The sequence below is a fragment of the Chrysoperla carnea genome, chromosome 4, assembly GCF_905475395.1.
Source record: "Chrysoperla carnea chromosome 4, inChrCarn1.1, whole genome shotgun sequence".
NCBI lineage: Eukaryota > Metazoa > Arthropoda > Insecta > Neuroptera > Chrysopidae > Chrysoperla > Chrysoperla carnea.
In genome coordinates this window covers 76,766,296-76,783,203 of record NC_058340.1, presented here as the reverse complement: position 1 = coordinate 76,783,203, position 16,908 = coordinate 76,766,296, and the positions used below count along the sequence as shown (strand labels likewise).

The following is a 16,908-nucleotide window of genomic DNA, read 5'->3' as shown; positions in this document are numbered from 1 at the left end:
AGTATGTGACCATTTATAATTGTATCCAAACCGAATGAATAGGAAAATATCAATTTTCGAAGTTAAAATAAATGTTAAATATATGATTTCTCTAGCTTCCCTATTTGTTTACCAAATTTTATGATTAACCCCACATTTTAAAGCTTATCGTGCCGACTAATGATGAAAAATATACCCACAGTCTTAAAATATCCACGTAAAGCTTCATTACTAAGATTAAAAATATGATTTATTACAGCTTTGTAAAACACAATTTGTAATGATTATCCAGTTCATTTAAACATTATAATCCTGTCAATTTAAACATGAAATTTGGTAGGACAGATCAAAACACCATCATAAATGAAATCTAAAAATTCCTCACCGATCCCAGATGTGAAAAAAATTAACGCGGGGTCAAAGGTTAAAACGGGGTATTATTTTTGAAAAAATTTGTCTGGTTGACAATTTTTGTTAATTAATTTTTGACGAACCATTTGCTATAAATTATTTTTTTGTTATAGTAAAAAACATTTTTTCCAGGACAGATCAATTTTTATAAATAAAATAGATGTCAAACCTTTTTTAAGAATTTAAGGTGGTGTTTTGAATTGGTCCTTGTGAAACTTTTTTTTTCAAAAAACGCACATATAAAAACACTACCCTTGTGGAAATAAATCTGTTCTGGAAGTCATAATATTTAGTTTGAAATTCAGAAAAACAATATGTGAAGTAAAACTATATCTCTGAAAAAGTCTGAAAATATCAAATAAATTATTAATCAATCATTTAATTTTGAGTTCTCCTAGAAGACTTTTTCAGAATTAATAAGAGATTTTATGAAAATTAAGTTAACAAAATAAAGTAAGAGTAAGACTTTTTCAGAATTAATCACTTTTTCGCTAAACTTTGAACATAATTTAGCTTGCGTACATTTTCGAAATTATGATCCTTAATGTACTTAATAATTCATTTTCATATTAAATATGAAAGTGTGGGACCCTGTCACGGTGACCGATCATCAACTGCTTGGAATAAATCCGCCTAAAATATTTTCAGGTTTGTGTCACTTTCGGTTATACCGAAAGTTGACCCTAAAATCGTTATTTCAAATGGAATGCCCTTTTAATTTTTACATAACTCGTTTAAGTCAATAATTCTGAGTATTTTTTGTAATAAAGTGACCCCCCTTAATCTTTAAAGTTTTCGAGATAAACTATATTTATTGGAAATTTGGATGCAAATGGGCGTGTGGGAAAAAGCTTGTAACTTCCATATTAAATTAGGCAAAACGTTCATATCCGGCTTATTAAAGAGCTAAAAGCTGCTGCCACACGTGCGATTTTAATAAAAACCAAACCACCAAGTTTCTTTTTGAAGTATTTGAAATATCACTTTCATTCAACAAGTGTTAAATTGTGCCAAAAATCATTTTTTTTAAATCGGACCACTAGTTTTTTATTTTCTAGTTTTAATAATATTCTCTGAATAGATGACTTTGTAATACCCATATCTTGTTCTAATGGAAGAAGTAGAATGGGTTTCAAAATATGTCAAAACATTAACTTTGTCGTTAACAACAGGCTTCAGAAAGTTTGTTTCTGCACTTATTTGGCCAAATTATAGAAAATTTGTTTCAATCTTTCTAAACTTCCTTCTCGTCATTCTGGATAAATTTGGATAGGCTTCATTAAACAGCCTGCATGTTCTGTCAATAATTTGGTCACACTTTCTATGCATAAAAAGTAAATTTTAAAGTTATTTGGTTCTCGTATTCCATTTTTAAACGATTAAATAGAAAAAACTGAAGGATAGTATGATATTTTAAAATTTCTTAGTAATGTATAGGTAATAATTAATGGTTAACTTGGCAATACGCTTCGAAGATCAAGCATAAAAATTAACTTCGAATTAAAAAAATTAAGAAAATTTTTTTATTTCCCGAAATAAAAGGATACCCTGGTGGAAAAAATATTTGAAGAAAGAAGAACAAATTCTGAAAAATTCTTAGGAACTTTGAATTTCTCAACGTTTTCGGACTAGTCTATAATTCAGAGTTATTCAGAGTTCTTAATACTTTTTTAAAGTTTCTAAGACTTTTTCAGAGTTTCCTAAGACTTATTAAGACTTATTCTTTTTTCAAATATTTTTTCCACCAGGGCATGTATTAAAAGGATATAAGGACATGTATTATTAATTTGTGAGAAATTTTTTAAAGAATCGAACTATAGAGAATAACGAAATGATGATTCCATTTAAAAAAATTGAAATACCATGCATAAATAGTGTTGATTACTTTATCACATTGCACATATATACACAATTTATGTAATACATACTATACAATTTACGCCTAATTTGCGCCCTCTCGGGTAAACAGTGGTGTTAACGAAAAAAATTTTCAAACAAAAGTTGTTTATTTTTTGATAAGGAACATTTTTTACATTTAAACTTTCGTTCTATCTCTAACGGTTTACAAAATGGGTCCTACGGACCCATAGTCAAGACCCAATTGACCTATGTTGCTCATTTACGAATTCGACCTCACTTTTTACGTCCTGAGTACGCTGTAAAAATTTCAGCTTGATATCTTTTTTCGTTTTTGAGTTATCGTGTTGGCAGACAGACGGACAGACGGACAGACAACCATAAATGGACTAATTAGGTGATTTAATAAACACCTAAACCAAAATTTTGTTCATAACATTAATATTTTTAAGCGTTACAAACTTGGAACTAAACTTAGTATACCTTGCATATTACATATATGCATGATAATTATATCATATATCATAATTATATAATATGGCATTTCATTTGAAATAACGATTTTAGGTCAACTTCCGATATAACTGGAAGTGTCACAAACCTGAAAATATTTTAGGCGGATTTTTTCAAGCAGTAGTGTAATACCAATTTTGAGAATTCTATTATGTCGGGTTCTCTAGAAACTTCCATTGGGTGGTTACCGTGAGCACCCTGTATACTCATTCGCACAAGATAGTCCAGTAAAGAAGAGTCTGAAATCATGTTTTTCTCTGATACGGATGAAATTATATGGAAATTATCAGAAAAATGCATAGAAAACGATGGACAAAGTAAAAAAGTTCTCAACCCTCGGGAAAAGGGTGAAAATAATGGAAAACTACCCCGAAATACGACTTTTAAGTTATATTTTGAAAATATCAAAAAAAAAATTCAAGTAAAAGTTGTAGAACATTAAATTTTAGGCCTAACTTTTTCAGACCAATTTTTCCTTAAAATGCACCCTTTCACCCCTAGAACGCTCATAGTACTAAAAAAATGAAAGTTCAGAAAAAAATATTAAAATTGGACTTCATTAATTGTTTTTCTTTTTATTTTCTTAAAAAAAATACAGACAACAATGGTAGAGAACACAAATTTTTTTTTTCATCCCTTCTCTTAAAAGTGAATCTGACTGACTATAGTATACTAACTCTAGGGCAATTCTAGACATGATAGAAACATGCGGTTTTTTGCATTCGACATAAAATCGCTTGAAACCTACAGGAAAAATCGAAAAACTGGTACTTTGTCATTGCAACCCCCTTCACGATTAACCCATGCGCAGAACTATACTAAGTGACAAACCTGTGCGTACCGTCAATATGTAAGATGTCTTTTTGGCATGCTTGCTCCGTCTCAATGAAAACTGTATAACGTGGTAAAATACTTTTTTTGTAAGAGTCTCTTCTTTAAGACCCTACTTAATAATAAATTTAATATATATCTCGTAACAAAATGTAATTATATTTTTAAAAAAAATGGCATAGAAATAATTTATTTTTGAATTAGATCCTTCAAATCTTGAACAGTCAGTTAGATCCTTCAAACCTTGAACAGTCATAAAAAAGTCTCAGTTGTAAAGCAGCTCAAGAAAAGTGAGCGAGATAAAATATCTTGGTACTGGACCTTATTTGTAGCAAATAAAATTGTCCACAGAGGAAATATGGGGGAAAAAGTGGGATTTACTTTTTATATTTTATCTCTCTAGGAAAGTAAGGGAAATAAAATATCAGTGCTGCACCTTTTTTGTAGCAAATGAAATTGCCTACAAAACAAAATTAATGAAAAACAGTTCGACCGCCCATACTTTTTGAGATATTTTCGATAATCTATTATCCTGTCATAATTGATGCCGAACAAATCCGAAAAACCGCATTTCTCTAGCAAGAATACATCTCTCTTAAAGAGCAAGTTTTGGGGTGTTTTTCCATTTTCAAGAAGTTAAGATGTAGTTAATGTAATTATTGGAAGTGTTCTGTTAAATTAACTTTATTTCGGGTCTATTGATGAAAATCCCATCTTTCTAGCATTGTATACAGCTTAAGAACCTAATTTTCGGGGGGTTTCTGATTTTTCGAGGGGTTGCGATGTGGCTAATGAAATTTTTCAAAGTATTCTATTAATGTGAAACTATTTTGGATCAATTGGTGAAAATCCCATCTTCGCCGCATGTAAGTATACAACAAAAAAACGTAATTTTATGGTGTTTTTTCGAATTTCCGGGGAGTTGAGATGCGTTTGGTGAAAATTTTTAAAGCATTCTGTAATTTTCACTTTATTTCGGGTCTATTGGTGAAAATCCTATCTTTCTAGCACGTATAGAACTATAAAAACACTAATTTTGGGGGGATTTTCTGATTTTTCGGGAGGTTTCTGTGTGGGTAATGAAATTCATCAAAGTATTCTATTCATGCGAATTACGATTATTTCGGGTCAATTAGTGAAAATTACATCTTTCAAGCATGTATACAACAAAAAACCCATAATTTTAGGTTTTTTTCTTCGAATTTCCGGGAGTTTCGATGTGGAGAATGAAAATTTTGAAAGCATTCTGTTAATTTCACTCTATTTCGTGTCTATTGGTGAAAATCCTATCTTTCTAGCACGTATAGAACTGAAAACACTAATTTTCGGGGGGTTTTCTGGTTTTCCGGGAGGTTTCGGTGTGGGTAATGAAATTTATTAAAAAAGTATTCATGCGAAACTATTTCGGGTCAATTAGTAGAAATTAAATCTTTCTAGCATGTATACAATGAAAAAATAATAATTTTAGGGGGTGTTTATTTTGAATTTTCGGGGGGTTGCGATGTGGATAGAGAAAATTTTAAAAGAAATCTGTTAATTTTACTTTTTTTCGTGTCTATTGGTGAATACCTTATCTTTCTAGCATGAATGGAAATTCAAATTTTCGGGAGGTTTTATGATTGGGAGGGGGGGGGTGTTGCCATGTGGGTCAGGAAACTTTTCAAAGTATTCTATTAATGCGAAATTAATTAAAAACGTAATTTTAGGGGTTGTTTTTACGATTTTCCGGGTGGATAACGATGATTTTACGATGATGATAAAGAAATTTTTCGAAGAATTCAGTGCATGTGACATATCTTTCTAGTATGTATAAACTAAAAATGGCAATTTTGGGGGTTGTTTTTTCAATATTCCGGGTGGCTGCGATGTTTTCAATGATATTTTTCGACGTATTCAGTTAATTTGACTTTATTTTGAGTCGATGGGAGAAAAGGTCATCGTTCTGGGGGTGAAAGGCTGCATTTTAAGGAAAAATTGGTCTAAAAGAGTTAGGCCTAAAATTTAATGCTCTACAACTTTTATTTCAAACTTTTTTTGATATTTTCAAAATATAACCCAAAAGTCGTATTTCGCGGTAGTTTTTCATTATTTTCACCCCTTTTCCGGGAGTTGAGAACTTTTTTACTTTGTCCATCGTTTTCTATGTATTTTTCTGATAATTTCCAGATGAATTAGAATTTCACTTCACTTACCTCAGTCACTTTAGATTACTGCCTACTTAATGTATTTTCTAAAATTATGAATATTAGCCCCAATTCGAAGATCATATTAGTAACTAGATTATATATAATAAAGAATGCGTTACCTATCACGAACTTCAAATGGGTCGTAAGCTTTTGGTGTTTTTGATAACATGTCAGTTGCCAATCGTCCAACAACAACCTCTCGTGTTTCACCTCCAGCCACACTACCTTCTTTGGGTTGAATACTCAAAATTTGATTCAACATTGCCGTAGCTGCATTACTTTGATACCTTCAACAAATAGTTTAGACATCTCTTTGTCTCTATTTACCCATGATAGTGATGACCAAAACCAAGACTGTATTTGACAATCTTTTGGCCACACTGTTTTCGATGCTATGAGTTTAGGCATCTTTGTCTCACTCATGGATCTTAATTTTGAAAATGTCGCTTGTTCTTGCATATGTGAAAGGGTAAGAAAAAAGTACAACATAAAGTATATATGACAGAGATAATTAATTACAAAAGGGCAAAGATCAATGTGTAAGACAAAGAACAAAGTACAAGCCTAACTACGTAGGGAAATTACTATTTATTAATTAATCTACGGAGGTCCGATGTTAAATTTGACAAAATTTCTATCAGAAAACAAAAAATACGTTGGTATAGAAGAAAAAAAACCAGAAACATAGCGTTTTTTATCGGTTGTGTCGAGCTTTACTTTGTGGAATTGCATTTTAATAATTAAAATATACACGTAGATAATATATTTTTTAATTTTACTTTGCAGTAATCCACTATAAAACTTAAGATTTTTTAATAAAAATCTATTGTTACATATGTTTCGTTTTTATTTAAGACATTCTTTTTAAAACACAAGTGAAAACAAACAATTGACTGAGTTAATTGTTGAAATACCATTCATAAATAGTGTTGATTACTCTATCACATTGCACATATATACACAATTTATGTAATACATACTATACAATTTACGCCTAATTTGCGACCTCACGGGTAAACAGTGGTGTTAACGAAAAAAATTTTCAAACAAAAGTTGTTTATTTTTTGATAAGGAACATTTTTTACATTTAAACTTTCGTTCTATCTCTAACGGATTACAAAATGTCAAGGGTCATAGGTCAAGACCCAATTGACCTATGTTGCTCATTTACGAACTCGACCTCACTTTTTACGTCCTGAGTACGCTGTAAAAATTTCAGCTTGATATCTTTTTTCGTTTTTGAGTTATCGTGCCCACAGACGGACGGACGGACGGACGAACAACCGGAAATGGACTAATTAGGTGATTTTATGAACACCTATACCAAAATTTTGTTGGTAGCATCAATATTTTTAAGCGTTACAAACTTGGGACTAAAGTTAGTATACCTTGCATATTACATATATGCATGGTATATATATATATATATATATATATACCATGGTATATATATATATATATACATATACGATATAAAGAAAAAAAGATCACAGAATCGGATAATTTAAATCAAATCGAAATGCAAACATCAAATCCAGGTACATCGCAAAATCTCAATAACGAATACTCCATAATCCATAATTAATGTCCAAAAGGAAAGAGAAATCGAACTAGAAGATAATACTGATGGATTTACATATCCTAAGTATAGAAAACGTCGCCGAGAAATTATTACTGGAAATAAGGAAGCTGAAACCGAATTTAAAGCATCTGATAAAAAAATATGGATATATGTAGGACGTATAGAAAAGGGAACTACTGTGGAAACAGTGATGGATTACCTCACAAAACAATATCCCACACACTCCTTCGAATGTGAAATGTTAAGAAGTGTCCCTGAAAGCAAAAGCTGTAGCTTTAAAATAGGGGCCTGTGCGGAACTTAAAGAGAAATTGTATAGTCCCGATAACTGGCCAAAGAATGTTATTGTGAAACGTTACTTTTTTCCTAAAGGAACAGCTAGATTTTAAAGAACCTGATAACAAACACAATCTGATTAATATTTCTGAAAAAGTCAAAGCACCACCTAAAAAAATAAAAATTATTAATCAAAATATTCAATGTATAAGCAATAAAATTGCACAATTAGAACTAAGTATTAAAGTTAATAGCCCAGATATAATTTGCGTAACAGAACATTGGCAAACTAAAGAATCCATAAAAAGTATTCAGATAGCTAATTTCACATTACTGACAAGTTTTTGCAGAGAGCGATTTAATCATGGTGGTACTGCTATATATGTTCGTAATGAAATCGTCAAATATTGTAGCATTGTAAATACATTAAATATTTGTGATGAATTAAACTACGAATGTGTTGCAATAAAATATAAGTGTCACTATACCAACTTGTATATATTATCAATCTACAGGTCCCCTTTAGGTGATTTGGGTAGCTTTATGCATGCACTTAGTGAAACTTTTCGACTTATTGATCCAATCAAAAATTTGCATGTTATAATGGGTGATTTCAATATAAATTTTTCTAATGATAGCTCGGAAAAAAGAACACTCTGTGATATATTTGAATCAAACAACAGTGAAAACATCATAACTGTGCCCACTCGAATTACTATCCATACACTAGCACATCTATTGATTATTGTGTTGTAAACAAAGACATAACAGTGAATGAAATAAGTGTTGAAAATATAAACTTAATTAAGTGACCATCTAGCTGGAATACTTACCATTGAAATTCAAGTTAAAGAAACATTTGATGAATTGTTTTATAGGCGAAAAATCAATAACGTAAACTTGGAATACATGAATTGGATGGTTGAAAATGTTCAATGGACTGAAGTTTTTGAAGAAAACATCCCTCATGAAGCATTTCTGAAGTTTTATACTGCCTACACTTATTGTTTTGAAACAAGCTTTCCGATTGTAAAGGTTCAAAATAGAAAAAATCGACAAAATAAAGGATGGATTACCAATGAACTTATTGCTGAAGGTCGTAACTTAAAAGATCTATACCAGATAAAAGCATCTGTACAAGATTCTTACGTTGATTTTGTATACAAGCAAATGAAAAAAAAACACAATGCTAATATAAACCAAGCTAAGAGTAAATTCATCCAAGCATCAATTACTAAAGCAGATAACCCCGTGAAAGAGAAATGGAGAGTGATCAGAAAGGCAACAGGTATGCAAATGAAACAATCTAAAAAAATATCATTGAAAAACATTGATAATATTGAAAAATCGAATGATTTGGCTGTAGCTAATGAATTTGGAAAATATTTTTCAACATCAGCTCTAAGCAAACTAAACGCACATTACAATGGGATTCCGCAACGCAATGATACAGCACGTAAAACCAGTGTCTCTTCAATATACTTAATATATATCCGGTATCAAACAAAGAAGTATTTGACGCAATTAATAAATTAAAAAACACAAACTCCACTGGCATTGACAACATTCCCTCGAGAGTATTAAAATACACAACTAAAACAATAACGGTAGTGCTTCAACATCTTGTTAATCTTTCTTTTGAAAATGGATATTTTAATGATGTGTTAAAAACAGCAAAAGTTAAGCCCATCTATAAGAATGGAGATTATACATGTGTCAATAACTACCGCCCTATATCATTATTATCGATGTTTGCTAAAATTTTAGAAAGCTTGATGTACAACAGACTAATGTCGTTCATTACAGAACACAATCTTCTGTCAAAATGCCAACATGGATTTCGACCAAAATTTTCGACATGCACGGCGTGTATCAACTGCACAGACTATATTTTAAGAAACTTAGACGATAAGAACTACGTTTGTGTGCTTTTCTTCGATCTAACAGCAGCATTTGATACTGTTAACCATAATATCTTATTAAAAAAAGTTGAGAAGCTGGGTGTAAGAGGAGTTGCTCTTAAATGGTTTGAGTCGTACTTAGAAAATAGGAACTTTGAAGTGGAAATTAATAATTGTACATCTCATAAATATAAGAGTACTGTCGGTATACCGCAAGGAAGCAATTTGGGTCCAGTACTCTTTTCGCTTTATTCAAATGATCTTCCAGATCATGTTGTAACTGGAGAAGTGATTATGTATGCAGATGATACATCAGTGCTCATATCTGCAGATACGTCAGAGAATCTCAAGATAAAGATTGATAAGGTGCTAGAAGAATTCCATAGCTGGTGCTACAATAATCAACTCATTATCAATTTATCAAAAACTAATTTCATTATTTTTGAACGAGCTAATAAAAATATGGATGATATAAAGATATCATACAACAACATTGAAATTGAAAAGGTCATCCAAACGAAATTCTTAGGAGTTATTATAGACTCAAATATGAAATGGAATGCCCACATCGATTGTGTCTGTAAAAAATTAAACAGTCACTATTACTACCTTAAGTGCTTGCGCACAATTGTTGATATCGACACCTTGCTATGTTTTTATTATGCCTTTTGTTATAGCACCATGAAATATTGTATTGCTCTATGGGGACATGCCGCAGAATGTACTAGAGTATTCAAAACCCAAAAGCGAATATTAAGATTAATTTTTAATACTAATTATAGGGAATCGTGTGTTCCATACTTTAAAGAAAAAAAAATTATGACCTTCTACGCGATCTACATATTTGAAGTACTGAAATATACTAAACAAAATCTAACAAATTTAAATTTAAACTCAGACATATATGAGCATAATACAAGAGCTAAAGACAAAATTCATATTCAAAAGTATCGAACAAAGAGATATAGCAATAGTCCGATATGTAAAGGTAGTACCATAGACAACTAATTATAATATAGATAAGAAACTTGAACTGTTTTTACCATGTGAGTTCCAAAAACTTATCACTCTGTTCAAAAGATTTCACTACTGTAGATCAAGTTCTTAATTTATACAGTATAGGCAATGAATATTACAAAAACGTTGTATGTATCACATAAACTTTCTAAATTTCTACAATCATTTTGATCATAGTTGCCTGGTCAAATTTGACAGACTAATACAAAAATTTATCTGCAATAGTGTCAAATAAAATATTAATTAAAAATTAAATAAATATTAAGATGGTTTTTCATTGTTGTGTGAAAGGTTGTGTAAAAACACAGAAGGATATTAGTTTACATGTGATTCCTAAGAATTTTGAGGTAAGTAAAAAAATTGTTAACTTGGATAGAAATATTCTTGGAAGACTTAATTTTTCAGAAGTTTAAAAATTGGACAATAGCGATTGGTCGAACGGGCATCGAATACTCGAAACGTGAAAACTATCGTGTCTGCGATTTACATTTCGCCGACGAAATGAAACTCCAGGCTTCAACAGGAAAATTGCGAACTAACTTAAAGCCTAATGCTTTTCCTAGCTTCCACTTAAGTAGTAAGTTAAAATCCTTATGTAACTAACGTATGTTTAATTTATTATTGTATAAAGAGATATTAAATATTCATTAATGGATTTTTTAACTTGTTTTGTCTACTGAATAAATCGCCATGAAACACAAGTTTATTTTCTTAAACCGCTTGGAAAATTTAGCTTTTATTAGCGTTTATTTTAAAGGAGAACTTTTGATAGCGAACCACCATCCAATTCTGTATGATTTTTCAGGAGAAGGCATATTTTGTGCTCATTTACAATCTGTTTGGATTCAATTTAACTTTATTAAATCACAAAAAATGGAATTGTTATTGAAATTTAGGAGCTTTTGTACTTTTTCACTATTTGACACCTAAAATCATAATATTATGTATATAGAATATGAGTTTTTTAATTGTTGTTCAAAAAATTTTTTATTAATTTTTTTCAATAACGGCAAATTTAAATGAAATCAATTTTTAGGATCGCCTATTGCTTCTACGAGTCGAAAGATTATGGCCATAAATATCGAAGAAGAACAAATTCGACCTGCGTTTCAAATAGGTTTGTTGCCAACCTTGTTTCTTTTTTTTCTATTTTATCAAAAATCTATATTTTATTTTCATAGATTTAAAGAAAAAAATCTATTTACTAAAAGAAGGAAATGTGAGAAGGGTGAAAGAACTATCGAAAACAGCAAGAAAATATTACCATATTGCGAAAGATATGTTAAAACTTGCTCGAAAGTTGAAAGATAAAAATGAAACATATCTTAAAAGATTGGAAAATGCAAACACGGATGCAAACATTTATTAGTTTTAATTTTAGTTGTAAGAAACACGATTTAAAATTTTTACTTGTAAAGATTAGTTGTTTAATAAATTTATTTTATAATTTAAAAGCGTTTTTTTTTTCTTTAAAATATTTAATTATTTTTCGTTTTACTGTTTTAAGCACATGATTTGGAAAAAAGATATTTGATAGCATTTCAAGTAAAAATTTGATACCAAAACATGTTCTAAAACAGTAAAACAAAAAAAAGTAAAAATATAAATTGTATTTAGAATTTGGCATTGAGTATTTTAAAAAAGGCGGTCAATTGATTGAAGCGCTATCTCGTGAATGGAGTGAGAACTAAATCTCAAGTTTCCTTGGTGATGATAGAGATGCCTATCTATAGTATAATATAAATATTTTATCTATGGGTAGTACATTATATAATCAGCTGCATGCCGACATTAGAGCAATACAAGATTTCAACAGATTCGAACAAAGATTCAAACAAGATTCGAAAACAGATTCAAATGTTGTTTAAAAAATTATCTAATTGATTTGTGTCCGTACAAGTGTGATCTATTAAATGTACAAATATGATTTTCTTTTCTTTGTATGACATATTTATACTCTTATTGAGTCAAAAATAAATTGATTATTATTATTATTATTATTATTATTATTATTATTATTATTATTATTATATATTGGTTAAAAATACAATACATCACATTTTTCATCAAAAATTTTAAATGGCATAATTATCCAGTCAAATTACCCTTTGAAGGTTACAAAAGGTTCAGAATACTATCATAAATGAATTGTGAAAAGTCCCCATCAATCCCCCTTGTGCAAAAAATTTTATTGAGGGGGGAATTTTGCAAAAATATTTTTTTCACGTTTTTCAGCAAAACGATTAGCTTAACAGCAAAAATAGCTTAGACAAAACTTGTAGATCATTCAATTTTCTACAAAAAGTGTCTCCACACTTTTTTTCATAAGTATTGCCATTTCCGTGATATAGCGGTTTAAAGAATTGAAAAAATTATTTTTTTCGTAATATGCACGTTAATGTACTATTATATACATTTTTGAACCGTTATACGAGTAAAAATATGAATGCCTATATTTTATAGACACAAATTATAAAATTTTTAGAATATAAATCATGCTCCTATTTTTATTTAGTAGCATGGCCTGAGTAACAACTGTCTTCCATTCAATTTTTAGCGTGGTGTGCTCTTATACCTGCCTCGATTTAAAGGTCTCATTCATACTCCACAAAATACTGTTAGTCGTAAGTTTTAAAAGAGGTGATGAATTTTCGGAGTACCTGAAAGACCAAACATCTGTAAAAATTCATGTGCAGAAAAAATTATACTCGAAAGAGTAGCATTGATGCTGTGAAAAGACAGTGCCAAGAAGAAGAAGCTGGTTCATCAAAAATAAGTTCTATTCGTGCTAGAGCACAAGTAAGTGAAACTACATTTTTTTTAATCACTGATGTTTATTTTGCGGCAATGAATTAAATGAAGAGAAGAAAAAACACTGCAGTACCGACGTAAGTTTTTTAAAGTGACTACACTTTCGTTTAGAGACAGTATTCTAAATATAGCTAAAACTCGTTGTGATGATGTAGCCAAAGCTGTTGCTGCTCGTATCATAACGATTGCCACAATTCTTTTTTGAAATCGAACACTGGGGGTAAAGTCAGTCGTCCTCAAGTAGTCTAGTTAACATGTACGATTTTTTCTAACTTTTTTGTATATTCTCCGAAAAATGATGTTTTGGCGATGTCAGATATATTTTTCAACATGCTATAAGAAATATTATCTGGACCAGGGGACAAATCCACCAGACCAGACAAGACTTCCTCTAATTCATAGGTTTCAAGCGGACAATCCAATGGATGATCATTCTGGATCAACGGGATTTCTATAGGGATTGGAACAAAATCCGGAGTTAAGTTTTGTAGAAAGACTAGGGGCCAGGTTTGATTATCAGGAGTAGGGGGATAAGGGTTTATTACCCTTCTATAGATCTTGACCTTATTCCAGATCTCTTTGATAGGCGTGTTCCTGGAAAGACTTTCACAGAAAATCTTCCAGGAATTTCGCTTTTTCTCTTTAAATAGTCGCCTGGTTAGTAAATACTTGGAGCCTTCTAAAAGTGCGGGATCTCTCCGGGGTAAAATTATCTTTAAGAGATTTCAAGGCCTCCTTCCTTGCTTGAACTTGATTTTTGCATTCGTTATCCCACCAGGGTGTGGGAGAAATAGGTTTTTTAGGGGGTTTGGAATATGGAATGGCCTGATCACCAGCAGAAGTAATAGTTTGGTGAAAAACTGAATACCATTCTGCCCTCTCGCACTATTTTCGCGGAAAATGTTTGGGTAGGTGAAGATTGTGTTGATGATTTATGGTTATTAAGATAGGAAAATGATCGCTACCATAGCTATCATTAAGGATATTCCAATAGGAAATTAAACTAAAAAGGTAATATCAATAGCCGATGATCTTTGTTGAGGTGAAGAAATAGTTGTCGGCGATCAATCATTGATGCAAACCAAATTTTTGGAATCCATGAATTCCGTCAAAATATCACCTCCCCTATCAGATGCAGCGCAGCCACATAGAGGATGATGGTAATTTAGATCACCGGCAATTATTATAGCTTCGCGAACATTCTGAAACAACAGGTTGAGTTCTTCAGAAGATAAAATATTTTGAGATGAATTATTATAGATGGAAACTATAGATATGCCAGCAACTCTCACCGCGATTACCTGGAAGAAAGGGTTATCCGAATCAATCGGCATGGACTGAGCCGGAACACCCCTCCTTACAAGAATCGCAGTGCCACCATAACCATCATATCTATCATTTCGGAAAATTTGATATCCACGAAATTTTGATGGTAAATTCGGTTTCAACCAAGTTTCACTAAGCAATACAACATCAATGGGATAGCAAAATAAAATAAGGGCTAAATTGGGTTTACTTTGATTGAGACTGCGGATGTTCCATTGGAGCAATTTGAGCTCTTTGGACACCTGATCCATGATGGAATTTATGAATTATAGTTTGGACAATATTAGTTTTAATAGCTAGGTCTAGTTCAAAACAGTTTAATACGGAAATAAGTGTAGCAAAGAATGGATTATTGGGGAGGGTAAATTAGAAGTAGAGGATGATGGGAAATTATAAGATATGGGTGAGTTGGACCTACCATTAGGGCTATTCAGAAGGTTGTTAATTTGGGCTGCAATAGGGCTTGTAGGTGGGGATGCTTCTTTACGTCTCTTGAGGATAGGAGCGGCAGATGTCGTGTTAGCATCTTTAGAGTACGTCCGTCGGATTGTAGATTTAATCGTGGGGATCGGAGATGTGCCATTTGATAGCAAGGGGAATTGTTGAGGTCTTGAAGAGACAGTGATAGAAATGGAAGGGGTGGCGTTGCTTAAAATTTTTGGGACTTGACCACTGGCTTTGAAGTAAGTTAGGCCATTTGAAGCCATTATTTGTTTAATTGCAAGTTACCTTCTGTATTCTGGACAATTTTTGTAAGTGGCTGAATGGTCTCCATTGCAACTAATGCACACTTTGGGTAGAGAGGGATCAGTTGTATAGTCGGCGGATTTGTGGGGAATGGAACATTTGGCGCAACGTAGGGAACTCTTACAATTTTTTGTAATGTGTCCAAATCGACAACAATTATAACATTGGGTAACGGGAAAGGTGTACATTTCTACAGGACGGGAGCAGTAAAACAGGGTGATATAATCAGGGAGAATTGTGCCTTCAAAGGTAACTTGGATAGTGGTCGATGGTTTGTAGGAAATTTCGCCTTCGGAAGATATAATTTTTCTTGACGTTCGATGAACTTTTAAGATATTAGAATTTTTATTGTTCTTAATGTGTTCAAGTAATGTTTGTTCATCAATATTCTCATCGATATCTTTAACAATACCCACTCGAGTGACACAATGGGTGGGGACATATGCGCGAAGGTTTTCGTTTTTTAGCACGGGATTGTCGAGGAATTGATTTGCGGATGTTCGAGATTTTAATTGGACGCAAATCCTATTGCGTCCCAAATTATCAACCTTTACTCTGTCGGGTATATTATTATTAAATAATATCCGCCCAACTGCTACTGGGTGTAATCTACCCCAATTTTGTTTTTTAGACTCTACAAATATTTTAAAAGGCCCCAATGAGTTGGCCGCGTATTTATAAATGGGTTTTTCTTTAGGGGGGATATGTTCGCTGGGTGGGATGGGTAGCTTATCTATATTTGCGGAGACAGCAGGATCGAGAGGAGGGTTATCCAGACCCCTCCGAGAAGGGTCTGGAGAAGGATCATCCTCAGCCACCTCCTATAAGTTGATGATATAATATTGAAATGACTAGTTTTAAATAATATCAAATTATACTTTTGAATTAAAAATGAAAAAACAATATATAAATAAATTTTAAAAATTCACAGCAGCTATTATATGTACTCCCGACTCACCCGGTATATAAAAAGGTGTCAATTCAAACAAAAATTCTTTTATATTACAATCGTATATAACTTCGTGTTGTTTTTAATAAAATTTATATTTTTAATATAAGAATATATATCTTGTTATTGTTGAAGAGCAGAAATTAATACGTCTGTACTCTATCAGAGTTTTAACAAGAATCCCGGATCTTAGTTAGAGAAGAAGGTACGTTGTGGGATCTTTTCTGAAGATCTTGATCTGCGTCTATCATTTCGGCTGCCGGATCACTGCAGTGTATATCAAGCGGAAGTGATGGCTATTCATGAGGTTTGTGAATGTCTAAGACTGAACACCCTTAGGTGCAGGGACATTACAATCTTCACCGACAGTCAAGAGGCTCTAAAATCCTTCAGCTCAGTCTATCTAACGTCAAAGGTAGCATAGGACTGCCGTACGTCCTTAAATGAGCCGGCGGAACAAATGAATGTAAACCTGATATGGGTACCGGGACACAGGGACATTCCAGGAAATTGTTAAGCCGAC

At 31.9% G+C, this 16,908-nt stretch overlaps 1 protein-coding gene across 1 annotated transcript in view; it reads right to left on the bottom strand.

Annotated features, from left to right (window-relative positions):
- The window catches only part of LOC123298960 (dynein axonemal heavy chain 8-like), a 281,682-nt gene that overhangs the window by 13,278 nt on the left and 251,496 nt on the right, over positions 1-16,908 (bottom strand). Inside the window, exon 45 of the mRNA XM_044881061.1 lies at positions 5,897-6,064. Coding sequence (XP_044736996.1) covers positions 5,897-6,064 — 168 coding nt within the window. The remainder of the gene's footprint in view (positions 1-5,896; positions 6,065-16,908) is intronic.